At 42.9% G+C, this 15,760-nt stretch overlaps 1 protein-coding gene across 1 annotated transcript in view; it reads left to right on the forward strand.

Moving 5' to 3' along the window:
* PAPPA (pappalysin 1) overlaps positions 1-15,760 on the forward strand; it is a 177,378-nt gene that overhangs the window by 40,404 nt on the left and 121,214 nt on the right. Inside the window, exon 3 of the mRNA XM_068413809.1 lies at positions 11,549-11,694. Within this exon, the coding sequence (XP_068269910.1) occupies positions 11,549-11,694 (146 nt within the window). The remainder of the gene's footprint in view (positions 1-11,548; positions 11,695-15,760) is intronic.

Consider the following 15,760-nt stretch of genomic DNA (forward strand, 5'->3'; position numbering starts at 1 on the left):
TGAAAGTTCTTGAGTGTTTGGAAAAGGCACATTTACATCTTTCCTCCTGCTGCTTGTCTCTGGCTCAACAGAGAGAAATGGGCAGGATTTTGATGTCAGGGAGTTAATTGTATTAGCAGTATCTCTTACAGCCATTGCTGCCACGTTTTGTCTCCCAGCAGTAGTTGCTTGACAAAGTCATGATCTACTAAGTCCGCTTTTCCTTTCTGTCTTCCTAGTGAACAGGAATAGAAATTAAAAAAAAAAAACAGTTGGATTTAGAAAATACACTGTCCACAATATTTTCTTTCTGCAACTCTGAACTATTTTCATTGCAGGTGTGTTGGTGTTTCTGCCAGATCACCTGGCAATTTACTGTGCATTCTGGGAACTTCAAAGCTAAATGTTCGTATGTGAAATTTCTGTTTCAGCAACTGACATTTTCTGTTTCCTTGTAATCTCTTGACTGCTGGGAAAGAACAAGAGTAACCAGGTTTCGTAGCTCTCATGATATTTACTAGTTCTTTGAATCTGACTATTCAATTTTCTTTTTTTTTTTTTTCCTTAAAAAATGTGTTCAAGACTTCGCTGTTGAAGATAGTCTTACAAGTATGATCCATCAATACCCCCTGAAAAAAAAAAAAAAAAAACAGAAAAAATAAAGAGATAAATATTAGTCCTTTGTTGTAACAGGGAGAAAAAAATCTCATGAACTTTGAAAATGTGAGGCTTTTAGTGCCGGGGAACAAGCTTTTCTTGGTTTCCCTGAATTGAAGTCTTCATCACCAGACTATGTTGTATGTGATCTCACTTTGGTGTCTCCTACCTTTTCCTGCATAAGATGAAATAAGAGGAAATTTCAACCAGTCTCATTTGAATCAGGTTTTCATTTCTTTCTCAGAAAAGAAGAAGATTGGGATTATTCTAACCATAAGCCATTGATGATCTGCCCACTGCAGCAGGACCAGCTTTATGCATAACCCTGCCAGGAGGTTAAGAAATATGATTTGGAAGTCTATGAGTTGTAAAAACAAAAACAGAAAAGAAGCGGCATCTCCAAAGCAAAAGTGATGTTTTGCAAGATACATAGTTGGACTGGTTATTTTGGCCCATCAACTCCAGAAGTATCTGTAATAAACATGCTAGGTCCTTTGTGGTTATATATGATTGTATTTTATTTTTTTTTGCTGATGTCGGCCTGATTCCAAGTCACTCTTCATTCCAATAGCAATGTATATCTCACTTTGTGGCACGGGGTTTATGTGCAGGGAGGATTAGTGTCAAAAAGTGAGATGAAAGGAGCAAAGAATTTGATCTTGTTCTTTTTACATCCTGCATTTTTTACTGTGTGCTAATTAGGGAAGATGCTAAAGGACCAGCCCCTTAAAGTCCCAGCTGCACACCCCAGCAGGGATGGTGCCACGTGTCACCTTTCTGCAGGAGCTGTGACTAATTGCAATCTAACTGTGAGCACCTCAAGGCCGCAGTGCTCCCTACCCTGACCTGTGTTCGGCTTCCTAAAAATCCCCAAATGAGCCCACCCAGGCAGGGCCCTGATCCATCCTGCCTGTCTGTGGTTGCCTACTGCAAGGGCAGATGGCACAGGAAGATGGAGCCCAGGACGGAGTGGTATCCACGCAGTAGAGTAACCCCATGCTGTCCATGGGCTCCAAAGAGGGGACACAAACCGTTTCCCCGTGCTCCAGAAGTGCCCAAACCTGGGTCACTCCAGCTGTGACTCCCAAGGGCCACACCAGCAAGGCACTTGTTTGGGCAGGCTGCAAATGTGTGACTTCAAGCCTGACCCCACAGCCTCTGGGGTGGAGATGAGAAAGACAAGGCTGGAGCTGAAAATTAGTAGTGGAAATTGTTAGCTAACTTCAATAGAGACCTGCTATGAGCTACTCCTATAATTAAAGAAAATTCTGTGTCAAAGCCTCAAGTTTCCTCTTGATCTCTAACTTCCAGACTGATTACCAGAGGCTCTACCTGACTCTTGTCCTGATTCAAGGGAGTGACAGCAGGCTGCATTCCTGGTCTCTTGGTGCTTTGCATAAAAAAATCAGGTTTGTTCTGGTGACTGAAACCAAAATGTCCTTTACTTGAACTATAGTGCAGTGTGCCATGCACATATCTGCTGGTTGATCCTGGAAGCTTTGGGATGAGAGGTGGTTTGTAAATGCCAAATATTATTAGAACGGTGGCTGCTTGCTCATTGAAAGTAGAGCCCTGTTTCCACAAGAAAATCTGTTTATGAAGTAAAGGTCCTACATTGTCTTCAGAAACTGTGAAGCCGAGGGATTTGGGAAGGATCAGCTTATTGTAGGGAGCTCTGACTTTCCATCTGCTGAGCCACCGGACCTTTAGGACTTCTTTGGAGATTGTAAAATACGAGTGAAGGTTTGTAAAAGATGAGTGAAGGCTTGTAAAATATGATTAGTGGCCACCAGCAGAAAACTTAAAGGATCAGCAACACAAGCCACCGCTTATTTAAAAGAAAGATGATCCGTATTATCACAGAATGTAGGCTCAAGAGATCGAGTTTCTAATCCTTGTGTCACACTGAATGATTCTGTTACTTTGAACAAATTATTACAGTTTTCCCATTCAGAAGACAAGACAAACTATTCCATTTGCCTATTTCATGGCTTCTTGAGTCATGGTAAAATGTCTTGAGGGGAGGCCCAGCACAAGGGTTCTTGTCCCCCTTCAGTATCATTTCAGCCCTTGGCCGGGGTTTGGAGCAGTGCAGAGGGCTTGTGTCAGGGCTTTGACCAGAGTGGAATTTCTCTCTTCATGTTTAGGAAGCATTTTGAGGCCCAGAGGGGAAGCACTGTGGAAGTGCCAAGCAGTGTAACTGATGGTTAAAATAGCCTAAAATATAGATATATCTTCCTATACTGATTTAAATTCTTGAGTATACGTGAATGAGATTTGCTGCAGCCAAAAGAGGTTTTCATAAAGCGGCAAAGGAAATCTGTTTTAATAGAACGGGTTCCTGAAAACATCCTTACACCACTTCTTTCTTTATCGTTTGACTTTTCTCCTTGTTACAATGGTTCAGCCTGTAGAGTCTGGAAAAACATCAGGGTAACCAGGGCAGAGGGAATATCAGATGGAGATGAGGGATGGATAAGAGACAAATTACAGTACATTTCTCATGGGTCATTTGGCTCTAGTCTTGAAAAGGAGAGAGAAAAAAAATCCCAAAGTAGTAAAAGAGAGAAAAAGAGACAATCAAAACAAATATAAACCTGCCAGTGTTGCTGATTTCAAAGGTCTGTGAAATGTGCATATATGCTTCATAACGCTTGGCTGTTTAAAGAGATGCGTCTTGAAATGTTCCATGCTTTAATCCTACTCACTGTCTCAGAAGTTCATTGTACAGTAAGATCACAATTCTCTTTGCCAAGGCCTTCCCTTTGTTTTCTTTTTTCTTCCTGCAGGTTGGCCAGCCAGCGTATCTTTCCCTAGTTCTGTGTAGCTGGTTAGCTTAATTATTTTTAATGGCCGTGTGAGGAAATGGGGCTTTTCAGTTCTTGCTGCAAAAGTGAACTTGAATGTTGCTTCGCTCTTGGATGTAGACCTTGCAAAGGAAGAAGGCTCAGTGATCACGTATTTATGGTCTGTAGCAGTGCAACTCTTTATAAATCCACATAAAGGTTGTATAAAGGTGGTGTCTCTGGTATAAGAATTGGGCAGTAAAGCCTGGGAGGATAAAAGGAGAGAGGGAACAAATAGTTTTGGGTACATTAACAACCACCCCAAATTTTTTCCCAGAGCTCAGACAGAACGTGTTTGACATTTGAAAATTTTTGCATCATCTTTTTCCCCGTTCTTTTTCCCTGAGCCTCTACATTATCTTATCCTGGCCAGAACCAGCAGCAAAAGCGCCGGGGAATAAAAAATATGTTTTCACTGTATTTCTGAATCTCAGCCCAGGTTTGTGAAGGATTTGGCAAGGATTTACAAACCTTTGAGAGAATCCGTGTGGAGATCTGAGGAAACCCGCCTCCCTCCTTAAAAAAAGCAAGTTACGTTGGCCAGAAATTGGGCAAAAATTGGTCGTTTCAACTGAGGTTTCCTTTGAGATTTTGGATTTGAATCTGAAGCTGCACTTTGAGAATCAAATTTTGCTCTGACTAACTCTAGATTTACACTGGAGCAAATACATCACAGCCAGAGCTGATACTCGTGCACAGCCCAGTGAGAACAGAAGTTGGCTCCAAGTGCAAGCTCACTGAACCAAACCAAAAGAGGACCCAGAGCTAGGTTTGGAGTAGTCCAACCATCAGGTTTATTCCAACCTGTTGCTGTGCTTCAGCCCATTAAGTACATATTACATTTACAACATCCAGAAGTTATCCATAAGCAATTGCATGAAATAAAGCTGTATCATTTATGAGGAAGTCGGATAGGGCTGAGCAGGGGTGTGCCAGCAGGGTTCCATAGATGATAATAATGATTTGTAGAACTTAGTAGAAAATAATTTCCTGTATGTATGGGATGTTTTTTTTCCTTGCAGTCCTATAGATTTATAGTACAAAGTGTTACAGTAGAAATGTGCTTATTTCTAGGACTGTCCTGCTGGAAAGCCAGCATTTCAAAGCAAATGGAATTGAACTGATGGTAATTGTAAAACTTCCCTACTTTAGACCAAGCAGCTGCTCTCAGTCTGTTGCGGGATAAAGAAAACTCAGACCCAAAGGATTCCCATATTTCGCACTTTATTTTCTTTCTATATTTTTTTTAATTTATTTTTTTTTCATAGGGTGAGTAAAGCCTGAGTCACTAGCATAATGGGAGAATTAATTCCCTTTGGAAAAGAGGGCACCCTAGGATCAATGAACACCCAGACTTTTGTAGCCATGTGGTTTTTTATTTTGTAATACGCGTTGCTTAGGGTCAATCTTAACTGTAGGACCTACCACTGTTGCAAAAAAAAAACTTGTCCAGCTTTAACCTGAATGCATTGGCAGTCTCACAGAGAGGGATACGGAGTTCAGCACAGGCTGACAAACCTACCAAAGAAGCTGGGTTTATATTTGAACAATTATCCTAAGTGTCTTTTCTTGGATCCTTATCACTGCTATTTTTTTTTGCCAAAACATTCCTCCTTTCTTGTAACAGGAGATCAGATTTGGGGGCTGTAGAGGACATCTACATGCAGTGGATAAACCAAAATTCTTTAAAAGCTGCCAAGCCTACATGTGCTGACAGTGCTTGCGATTTATGCTTGTGGACATGACCTAGTGACTGCCTGGTTTGGATGCGGTCAGAATTACAGTTACACTTTTGGATTTCAGTGTGAACACAGGCAGTGATCTGGATCTAAATTGGGACCTGAAGCCTTTCACTTGTAATGTTCTGGCTCCGCTCTATTTTAGGCTCTGTCCCAATCACTGAAAGATTTATACCTTTATCAATAAATTATTATGACTTTTACTACACTTACACCAATGTCTTAAATTAACACTGAACTAAATGTAGATGAGGCACGCTTCCTGCTTCACATGATTTATGGCAATCTGTCTGAAATGAGGAGCAAAATTAAATTTGCCAGCAAAGGCAGATCTTTAACATCAGATCAGTCAAAAATTTTATTGCAAGTCCACTGCTAAAGAGGGTTTGTGGGTTGTCTTTTTTTTTTGTTCAGGTTTTTGATAGACCTGTAGCACTTTAGGCAAAAAAAAGAAGAAAAAATGTTAGAAATGTTTGTAGGTCTGAAATCTCTACTGTGTACTTGATGTCAGGTTGGAGGTGATAGACAGGATGAATGTAGCAGTTACATGGCACTGATAAGCTCTCAGCTTGAGGACTGTGTCCTCTTTTGATGACCTGCCTTTGAGAAAGATGTGGAGAGTGCAGATGAGAGCATCAGAAATGACCAGAGGTCTTAAAAAATGTAACCAGTGGGGAGACGATGAAGAAATAACGTGGTTTTAGCCTAAAAATGAGATGGTGTACAGAAGATACAATAAGCTTTCAAATAAGTAATAGGTTTGGTAAAGCAGAAGGGAATCACGTAACCTCCCTGTCTGTGGGGAATGCACATCTGTTGCAGCAAAAAATATTCAGGTAGACCTTCAGAAAAACTTCCTGGTATTGAAACGTGGGCTGCAGGTCGCTGGGGCAGTGGCAGAGTCCTTGTCGTGTGTGGTCTTAAGTGTGAGATAGGTAAAAATTTGCTTGATGTGACATATAGAGATGCCCCTACTTTGGGATGGAGGGCTAGCGATGGTCTCTGGACATCCTTTCCAGACTTGTTTTTCTGTGACTCTATGACAGAAGGCAAAAGGCAGCTTGCACACTGGCATCAACGCTGCATCTCCAAAAGGAGAGTTCCATGTCTAACCACCCAAGACTGAGAAATCACAGGGGGAAAAGCTAAATTACAGTTGTGCGCATCTGCCAAATGGCCTCATTTCAAGGTCAGCTTTCAGTGCTGTTGAAGTCACAACTCTTGCCATTATCTTCAGGAAGAACATCATTTATCTCAAAACTGTCCTTGCTGTTCCACGGAGATATTGAAAATCTCTAGGTGGACACTGCACCCTAAAACCTTGGGCCCCCAGTGTTGCTTAAACAAGAAGGACAAACAGTTGGTGAGTGCCTGTCCACATACCGACTGCTGTGGTCTTTGCTGCTCTAATGAGTTAGTGTCAATCCTGGGGCCAAGGTCAGAGCTGGAGGGACCAAGGGAACACCACTGAGGCGTATCAGCCACACCATGTTGGGAATCACACCTGGATCCGTCACAGGCTGCCAGCAAGTGTTGCCAGGGCTGTCCAGAAAAACTTTGTCTGCTAAACTGTATACCATGGTTTGAGCTGGGCTGACAGCTCTTTTCAGAGCACCAAATGAAAGCAGAAACAAGGAGTCTTGGGAATGAGTGATGTACTGGGTCCCAATAATTCCACTAGATTTACTCTGTCCTGCCATATCCTGAACCTGGTAGGTAAAGGATAGGCCATTGTATGTCAAGAGATAAAATGGAGACTTTTTGAGGCTGACTTCCCAATTCAGAAGATGCTGGCAGTTTTGGTTGGTTGGTTGGTTTGTTTCTAATGATCAAATGTAGTGCCTTTTATTCCTAACAAACTCATCAGGCAGTTGGAGACCATACTCCATAGGGAGCAGATAGCAAAGTTCCTACTCTGTGTTTGGGTGGAGTCTTGCAAATAATCCCTCAAGTACTCTGTTTGTTTTCTTGCTGTAAAGTGACACTTGTCTTTGAAGGAAAAAAAAAACCCAACACAAAACAAAGTCAAATAGAGAATAACTCAGAGCAAACAGCAGAAAACATTTCCTAACAATAAGGGCTGGAAGGCTCCGTGTTCCTTGCAAAAACAACCACGAGTGCAAGAGACTGCACCCCGGCCACGTTAGGGAAACACGGGAAAGCCACTCTCTGACCTGGAGGAAAATGGGGCAGGAAGAGTTTCCAACCCAGTTACAAAACTGTTTGACTCTAGTTGCCAAGGCCAGATTTAATACAATTAGACCTGATACCAACTGAGTTTAAAAGCCATTGTCAAATGCGTTTGTAGCTAAGCCCCAGAGATTTGTGGCTGGATTTGGCTTTGGAGCTGAGGGCCAGCAGAAGGGGACAGCTTGCAGAGGTCCCCGCGGGCAGGTGGGTTTGCTGGCTGGGGGCTTCACCTCGCTGCCCAGGGACGAGTCCTGCTGCAGCGAAGCCACAGCCCAAATGGACAGGAAAGGGGCTTGACAGATGAGATGGGCACGGGGCTAATGGCTCGTGTGACTGATGGGGCAGGGCAGTCGCGAGACACTGGTGGGTGAGCTAAAGGCTCCATTAGACTGAAACTGGAGCACTGTATGATACACATATTACTGATTGAGGGCTGGGGCTTGCTGGATGAGGGTGAGCTGCTGTACGGTACAGTTTCAGAGGTCTACTTACACTGCAGTGGAGGAAAAAAGCAAACTGAAGCTGTGCTTTGGACAAATAAGTCACTGAAAAGATCTGGGTGGGAATGTGCACATTGCCTGATATGATTTGCTGTCCCAAATGGCCTTAAACAGCCCATAGAATTTCTATGCCTAAAACAGATTCCAGCAAAGGAGACCTTTTATGATGCACTAATAGGCTCATTAGGCTTTCTTGAGCAAGGCACGCTCACAGCATCGTATGTTTTTTCCATTACAGGAATTACACGTGTTTTGTTGTGCTTTGGGTTTTGTTTTGTTTTCCACATAGACTTGCCCTGACAGTTCCCCCATTCAGGTTAATATTGGAGGTACCATCTCGAGCCAATGAATTTTATGAAATATGTTGCTGGCACTCACGGAGAGATGCATAAAGGAAATATTCTAATGACAGTTGGAAAGGCTTTGATCCCTTTCCAAGACTGCACTCATGTCTTTGAAATGTGAGTTTGGCAGTGCTGGAAAGGCTGGGCTCTTTGGCTCTCTTTGGCACGAGCCCATGTGACAGACATTATGTCCTCTATCAGGGGACCCACATAACCTTGAGAAGTGTAAGCAATGCTCGCAGATTGCATTGGGTCAGATAGTCTGGGCTGATAACAAAGCAGCCGCGGCAGCAGGGGGGAGTCAGCCCAGTCCAACACAATAACTGAAAACTATTTTGACCTGGTAACTGTTGGGTCTGCTGCCTGCGGCTACGTAGTTGGACATGAACTGCAAAAGTAGTTAATTTATGCCTCCTTGAGTGTAGGAATGTGGTGATGATGGATAGGGATGGGAGGTTATTAGAAACATGGGGAGGAAGGAGAGGATGGAATTCCAGCTTGTGTTTTTATCCCTTACACACACACACACACATGCTGGTTCCTTTGCATACATGCTCTTGGCTGTCTTGTACGTGTGCACAATCCAAACCCTTGCGTGCACACTCACACCTCTCTTCATGCACGCACACGCAGGTACGTGTTTGCACGCTTACAAGGGATTTGCCTGAGCTGAATCCTTGAGCATGTTTATGTGTTGGGGGTTGCTGACTGCTTTTACAAAGGGGTTTGCATTTACTCCCTCCCAAACATGATCTGTTTACACCTACTCCTGTGCTAAAAATCCTCGTAGCATTCTGATCTTACACCATGTGAATATATTCTGCTCGTCGCAGACTTTTGTTGGCTAACAGAGAATTAGTGGTCAGGGAAATACTATACAAGCCAGTCCAATTGACTTAGTACAGTGGATTTACGTAAGGCATGAGTTCAGTCTCGGTGACGCACTGACATCACTGGCCAATTAGTTAAATGCTGTCTGCTCTGGATGTTGTCTGCAGTAATAATCCACGTACAAAACAGCCCTAGACGGTGAAGCACATAGCCTGTATGCAAGTGAGAGCGCGATCGTGGCCACGCACTGAGGATATAAATGGGGATTGAATTGTGTAAACAATAAGCAAAGAGGCAGCTGAGCATAAAGAAATATTAGTTTAGATTATTTGAAACCGTAAGAGAAGAGTGAGGATAAAAATGGTAATCTCAGGAGGGGAGTGTGATTATAGTTACTCGACAGGGATTTGCATAGGCCATAAAGTATCTGCATCCAGAGTCAACAACGGCAGTCCCCGGACAGACAGTGGGGCCTTTCCTTCCCACTGCGATACAAAACACACGAACGTTTTCCTACTCAGAGCTACGCAGTGCTTCTGTTTCTGCCCTTTTCTCTTGTGTGAAGTATCACACCACTCCCACCTTCTCTTACGCTTTTGCTCACTGGCTTTTACTGATGCTGCCATGCATGCAGACACACTCTTTGTCCCCTTCACATGCGTGTGTCCTCCGTCACATATTCCCCCGATGCACTCACACTTTCATTTGGAAATGCACATTAGCTCTCATAAGTAATTTCAAATATTGCTCATGGACCTGCGTAAGTATGAGCCCATGGTTGGAAAAGATGTTTTCAAAGGCACAAAGAAGATCCTGGAAATAGATTACGCACAGCCTCAGAACACTGTGCAGATGGATGCAGAACAAGGTTGAGGAGCTAAGGGAAAGATCTGTGTATTTTCCATAGATGTGTTGGGAACAGTGGAGAGATGAGAAATGTGTAAAGGGTCACAGTGCTGACCTGTCCTTCAGGATGTCATCCACATCGATCAGAAAATAAACTGTATGGAATGGAAACATACCCTTCCACTGGTGTCCCCAAAGAGCACGTCTTCCTCCATGAGTCAGCGAGGGCCTGGGGACACCCAGCCATGAACTATTTTGGAGGCAATGACTTCACCAAGTGGCAGGGGAATCTATCGTGGAAATATGAATGTGTTTTCCATTGGGGAGTCCTCCAGGGAAGGACAGAAAGATCTTGGTGCTGAGCCAACTCCCCTATTTTTTCTTCACCCTTCTGGGAACGAAAGCCTTGCAAAGTATGCAGGGAACCCTGCTTACTGAATGTGAGTGCGTTTGGTTTGTGAGAGCTACAGGAGCCCTATACACACCCATGCACATATGGAAAGGGGGACTTTAGGAAGCAGAAATGAACCTGCTCAAGACCATCGTGGTGTCTTTTCCTTACAAGCTAGTCAACCGTGCTTGAGTCAGTGTGATCTCTCTTTCTATTGTTTCCACCTGTCTAGTGAAGATAGTACAACTCATCCTTGGTTTAGATTATGTGTTAGCACAATACTTAGTATCAAAAGGTAATGTGAGCTGGAGACAGAAGCAATGGGTTTACTCTTATGTTTCACATTCTCTAGCTTTACTCTTGAGTTAGAGCATCGCGGTGGCACTGAAAGCAGTGTGGCACCATGGTATGTGCTTTGGCAAGTAGCTCCTGCTGTATTCCAGTATTGATGAAGTCTACTTTAAAGGAGTGCTAACAGTACTCCCGATGGCCACCAAGCTTCAGGGATTGGCTTTGCTTGTCTGCAAGCAGATTCGGGATGCCTGGAGGTTACAGAGCAAAGCTAAGAAGAAACGCTGGTCATCCTGGAGGGGGGACCTAAGGAGCCTTAGGCATTTATGTCGTGTTGTGGTACCACTGCTGTGAAGATCTCTTGCAAGGAGATCTCTTGGCACAGGTTTGCTTGCTGAAAATAGCAATTCCCAAACAACCATCCTATGTCAGGGTTAGACCATGCGCAACTCGGCACAAGTGACTGCCGCCGGTGCTAAAGGAGTAACTTTGTGAGCTAGTGTTAGTTGTTGCGCCAGCCTGAATGTGTGAAACTTGTTTTTGTGAAGGAAAATTAGAGGTAACGTTAATAAACAGCTTAGAGGAAATGTGCAAGGTAACTGCTGATATAAAAAAATTTACTGACCATAATACATGATTAATTATATTCATAATAAACAGATTCCTATACTTATCTTAGGAATGTGGACAGCTTTATGTATTTACCTTGGATTTTGTGGCCTCAGTTAATCAATGGCCTGAAGTGCTCAGATGAGATTCACTATATGAATGCAAAGTAATTGAAGTTTGGGAGTGGGTTATTAAAATATTTCAGGTGACTGATATGCAGGATATTATAAGATCTTTGCCTGGATTGCAGCACTTCTTCAATACTTTGTTGCTTTTTGTGTCACCTTAAAAAAAAAAACAACAAACTGCTTTTCTTTTTCTACAGAGCATACTTAGATGTCAATGAACTGAAGAACATACTCAAACTGGATGGGTCCACACACCTCAACATCTTCTTTGCTAATTCCTCCGAGGAAGAGCTGGCTGGAGTGGCAACTTGGCCCTGGGACAAGGAAGCCTTGATGCATCTAGGTGAGTGATAAAGATGTTTCTTCTTTGTAAAGCATTCTTTTGAGGCGCTAAAAAGGAAAGACAAATATGCTTTAAGCTCTGTTCTGATTTCTTATCATTCCTCTAATATACAGTCAGGGGAAAAAAAGTATTTCACGATTCCCAGATACTGGCTCACAACCAGGAAAATATTAGGTTATAAACCCAAAGCATATTATGGTATTTGTAGATGATGTCAAGCTGAAAGTATTTCACCTTTTAAGTGAAGCTACTTTACAGGGCATTCACTCCATGGGAGCACTTTGCGAAGAGGATTGGGGGGGGGATAGGTGGGGGGATGGTAGACAGAAGTGAATTTTTAACCTTAGCCTGTTACGTTCTGATCTGTAGTTCATTACTCAGTAAGCGTTCAATTAATTTTCCTCACAGACGTAGTTAAAATTTGTTGCTATTTTTCTCCACCAATGTGCAAAAGAGCAAACTGCTGAGAGATTGTATTTCTAGTGTTCATTTGAGTGGAACTGGAAGGAGTTCACTACCCTGCAGATTGCCCTGCATGTTTCATAACCAGGTTGCTGAGCATGGCTGCTGGAACCCAGGGATCCAGACAAAGCTGTGCAACCTCCCAAATGCCTCATTGCCCTGACACCTGCAGTGCCTCTGGACCTGTGCTCCTTGCAAAACATCAGATGAACCTCAGAAGGTTCAGAAGGCACTGACTGAGTCTGTATGTACTTCTCTCAACTGTGCAAACCTCCCTGGGGCTGCAAACCCGATCTGGTCATCTTATATGAGCAGGGATTCTCACAAGTTTTCCAGACATTTCTCAGGCTGTCCAGACCTTCCTAGGCTGGAAGGGAAGTCCAGTTTCATCCAAGTTCAGTCTTTGTGAAAGGCTGTTTCAGCCAGTTTTTATATTACCCAACCGCACATTGAGCAAAACAAAAAAGATGTGGTAAGTGTAAAGCCTAGACAAGGAGAGTAAATACAATGTTTATTCTAAAGCATGCTGTAAGTGCTGAACTACAGCCCGAGCCGTCAGTCAGGGAGGTTTTTCCATGTTCAAAAATGCATTACCCCAAAACCTAGAAGTTAACATCCCTTTATAGTCTCTTGTCTTCATAGTTGAGAGAGGCTCCATGGTCAGACCAAGCAGTTGGAGCTGGCTGCCCTACTTCAGTTAGTAAATGTTTTATTACGACATCCAGCTCTGCAGCTGCTCTGGAAGAAGTTTGAGCAAACTTCCCTTCCCGAGGAGTGGCACTGACACACATCCAGTCTCCTGCTGAGCTAGGCTGGAAGTGAAGCCGCTTCCACTCTGACTTACCTCCAGCCCCATCTCCATGGGCTCCTGCTGGGAGCGCCCAAAGCAGAAGATGCTGTAAATGCCTGACAGCGAGCAAGCCCCATGGCAACATCTTCTGGCAAAACCAAAGACAGATATTAACCCCTTGACCAGCATCCACGCTGATGTGATTTCTGTCACTTTGTGATACCACAACCCCCTACTCCTGCACTAGCCCCAGAGTAACTCTGCTTCTGATTGTGCAACAGTGTGGGTTGCTGGTGGGAAGCATTAGCCCTAATGCCACTGCTGGAGTGAAATAAGGCTGTAATTTAGCCGATCCTTCTTTAAACGAATATTTTTACAGCTTCCCTTGGTGTTGCCATGGGAGGGAGCAGAGAACAAGGGGAGAGCTCCAGAGTGCCAAGAAGAACCTTCTGCAAGAGGGCTGGGGCTTGCCCAAAGCCCTGATGAGTTCTTCTGTCACTTCGTTAAGCTAATTGTCAACATCATGCCTGAGCAAAACAATTTAAATTCAGCTCCTACAGTGTATTGACAGAATTCATTGACGAAAAAAAGATCTCACGAGAAAAAAAGAGTTTGAAGAGAAAAAGAGTTTAGCCAATAGTTTGAAGTTGCCTTGCAGTGGAAAAAATAAAAAATAAATAAATAATGGTCATAATTTCCTGTCATAATAGCCCTCCCAGACCTGTGCTTGGTCTGTAAGAATTCATCTTTAATCTTTTTTACTCTCTTCTATAAATCCAATATGTACTTAATAAAAAAAAATGAAATATGTCCTGTGGTGCAGATCTAAAGGCTGGGATAGAGATTGTCTGGGTGAGGGAGTTTATCTTTTCTGTAAAACTGCAATTGATTTAGATTCTTGACAGCTGTGAAAAATATAAATTTTCAACAAAGGCAAAAATAAAATCTCCCTCTCCAGCTGCCTCAGGGCTGTCCAATGCCAGAACCATTTCCCCAGCCTTTATTTTGAAGGCACGTCCTGCTGAGGAATTTCACCAATACTCCTGCCATTGGAAAACAAACCCTGGAAGTATCTTTGGGAAAGAGACCCCCACAAAACAATGCACCAGGGTATTCTCTGGGTGTAAATGGCTCCACATGGTTAGACCCCAAGCACTGGAGGACTTGGAGCATGTATTGTATAAAGCGGGAGAGGGACGCAAGGAACATGGGGATTGCAGTGGCTGCATACTGGTAGGTCTGTAGGCAGTTAATTGGACCTGTGGAGAGCTAGTGTAAGGACCAGTTCAGTGCTGGGAAAAGGATGTGCAGACGCTGCGTGTGGCATGATAGGCACGATGTTGCAGTGTGATTGATCTTGTTCACTCTTTTGTGTCTGTATTTGAACTTTCAGTTCAATTTTTTTAAATTCTATATGTGGTTTGTACGTGCACATGTGACTCCTCTCCGCTGTATGCGTGTAGTCACACATGCCCGTTCACAAAGGGAAACTCTTTTCTCTGTTGCTATGTATGCACATGTCCTTGCAAGATATCCAAAGTGGTCCTTCTCTCTACAGCACTGATAAAATTTCAGCTGGAACACTGTACCATGTGTGAACACTGTACTGGAAGGAAAATGTGAGACAACTGGGAAAACCAAAGGAGAACAACAGTCAGGGAGGTCTAGAAAAAGGACTGAGCTACAAGGAAAGGTTGACTGGATTACAGTTATTCTGACTGAAGGAAAAGAGCCTGAAGTGGGGATGATGACAATCTCATAAAAGCTGATGAAAGGGGAGGAGAATCTTCTGTTCTTCATATCTGTGTGAGGCAGGACTTGAAGTTGTGGATTTAAGTTGCCAAAAAAACTCAATTCAGATTAGATGTGAGTTAAATCCTTGCAGCCGTAAGGGTACTGAGTGCTGAAATTGACTGTTGGGGCAGTCATGTCATCAGGGGTTGTAAAGAGACTTTAGACCAATGTGGGTGAGGGATGGTATAGACCTAACTGGTCCCGCATTGTTTGAGAGTTGAATTTAGATGACTTCTTAAGATCTTCTCAGCCTTACTTTCCTCTAATTCTGTGGTTATTGCAACCAAGTCTCCAGGCAGATGAGAAGGAAGAGTCTATGTTGTGTCAGAACCCAGTGATCTCATCTTCCCTGAGCTACAGTCACTGATAAAGTTCCTTCTGCCAAAACCTTTTCTCTCCTCATTGTCACTAAATTATTAGTGTACCATATGAAAGATTTATTTTCCCACTATAACTTCTACAAAGCAGTCTCCCGTTCTCATGGTAGGCAATATACACAAACAGTTTTAAATAAAAGGCTTGGAAAAGTTGAGGTTAACAAGCTAAATAAAGAAAATATTAAGGATATCATAAATCCAAAGGTACATCTAGCTAAGCTAAAAATATAATTCTTATGATTAATTCAATATACTGTAAAGCCTCACTAATTTACTATTTGCTTCTCTACACATCCCATAATGCATACAACAACAACAATCACCATCGGTTTTCTTTGTGCACATTTAACAACCGTGCAGTTCTTTTAGAATTATCACATTCCAGGATTTCATATTTTTTGACACATTAGACTTATGCATATTCATTAGTGGCCTGTGCAGTTCAGATCAAGCTAGGCTTGTCTGAGTGCATGAACAGAGTGTGTTTCTGACAGTTACTTCAAAGCCATCTATATGATCAGAGCACACCCCACAAAAACTGTTCCAGCCTTGGGTGTATTCTGTTTTCTTTGTCTAGGTATTAGTTTGCAAATATTGGTGCAACCTACTGCAGTTTTTAGGGTGTTTCAGAAGTTAATGGGCT

The sequence above is a fragment of the Nyctibius grandis genome, chromosome 16 (genome assembly GCF_013368605.1).
Source record: "Nyctibius grandis isolate bNycGra1 chromosome 16, bNycGra1.pri, whole genome shotgun sequence".
NCBI lineage: Eukaryota > Metazoa > Chordata > Aves > Nyctibiiformes > Nyctibiidae > Nyctibius > Nyctibius grandis.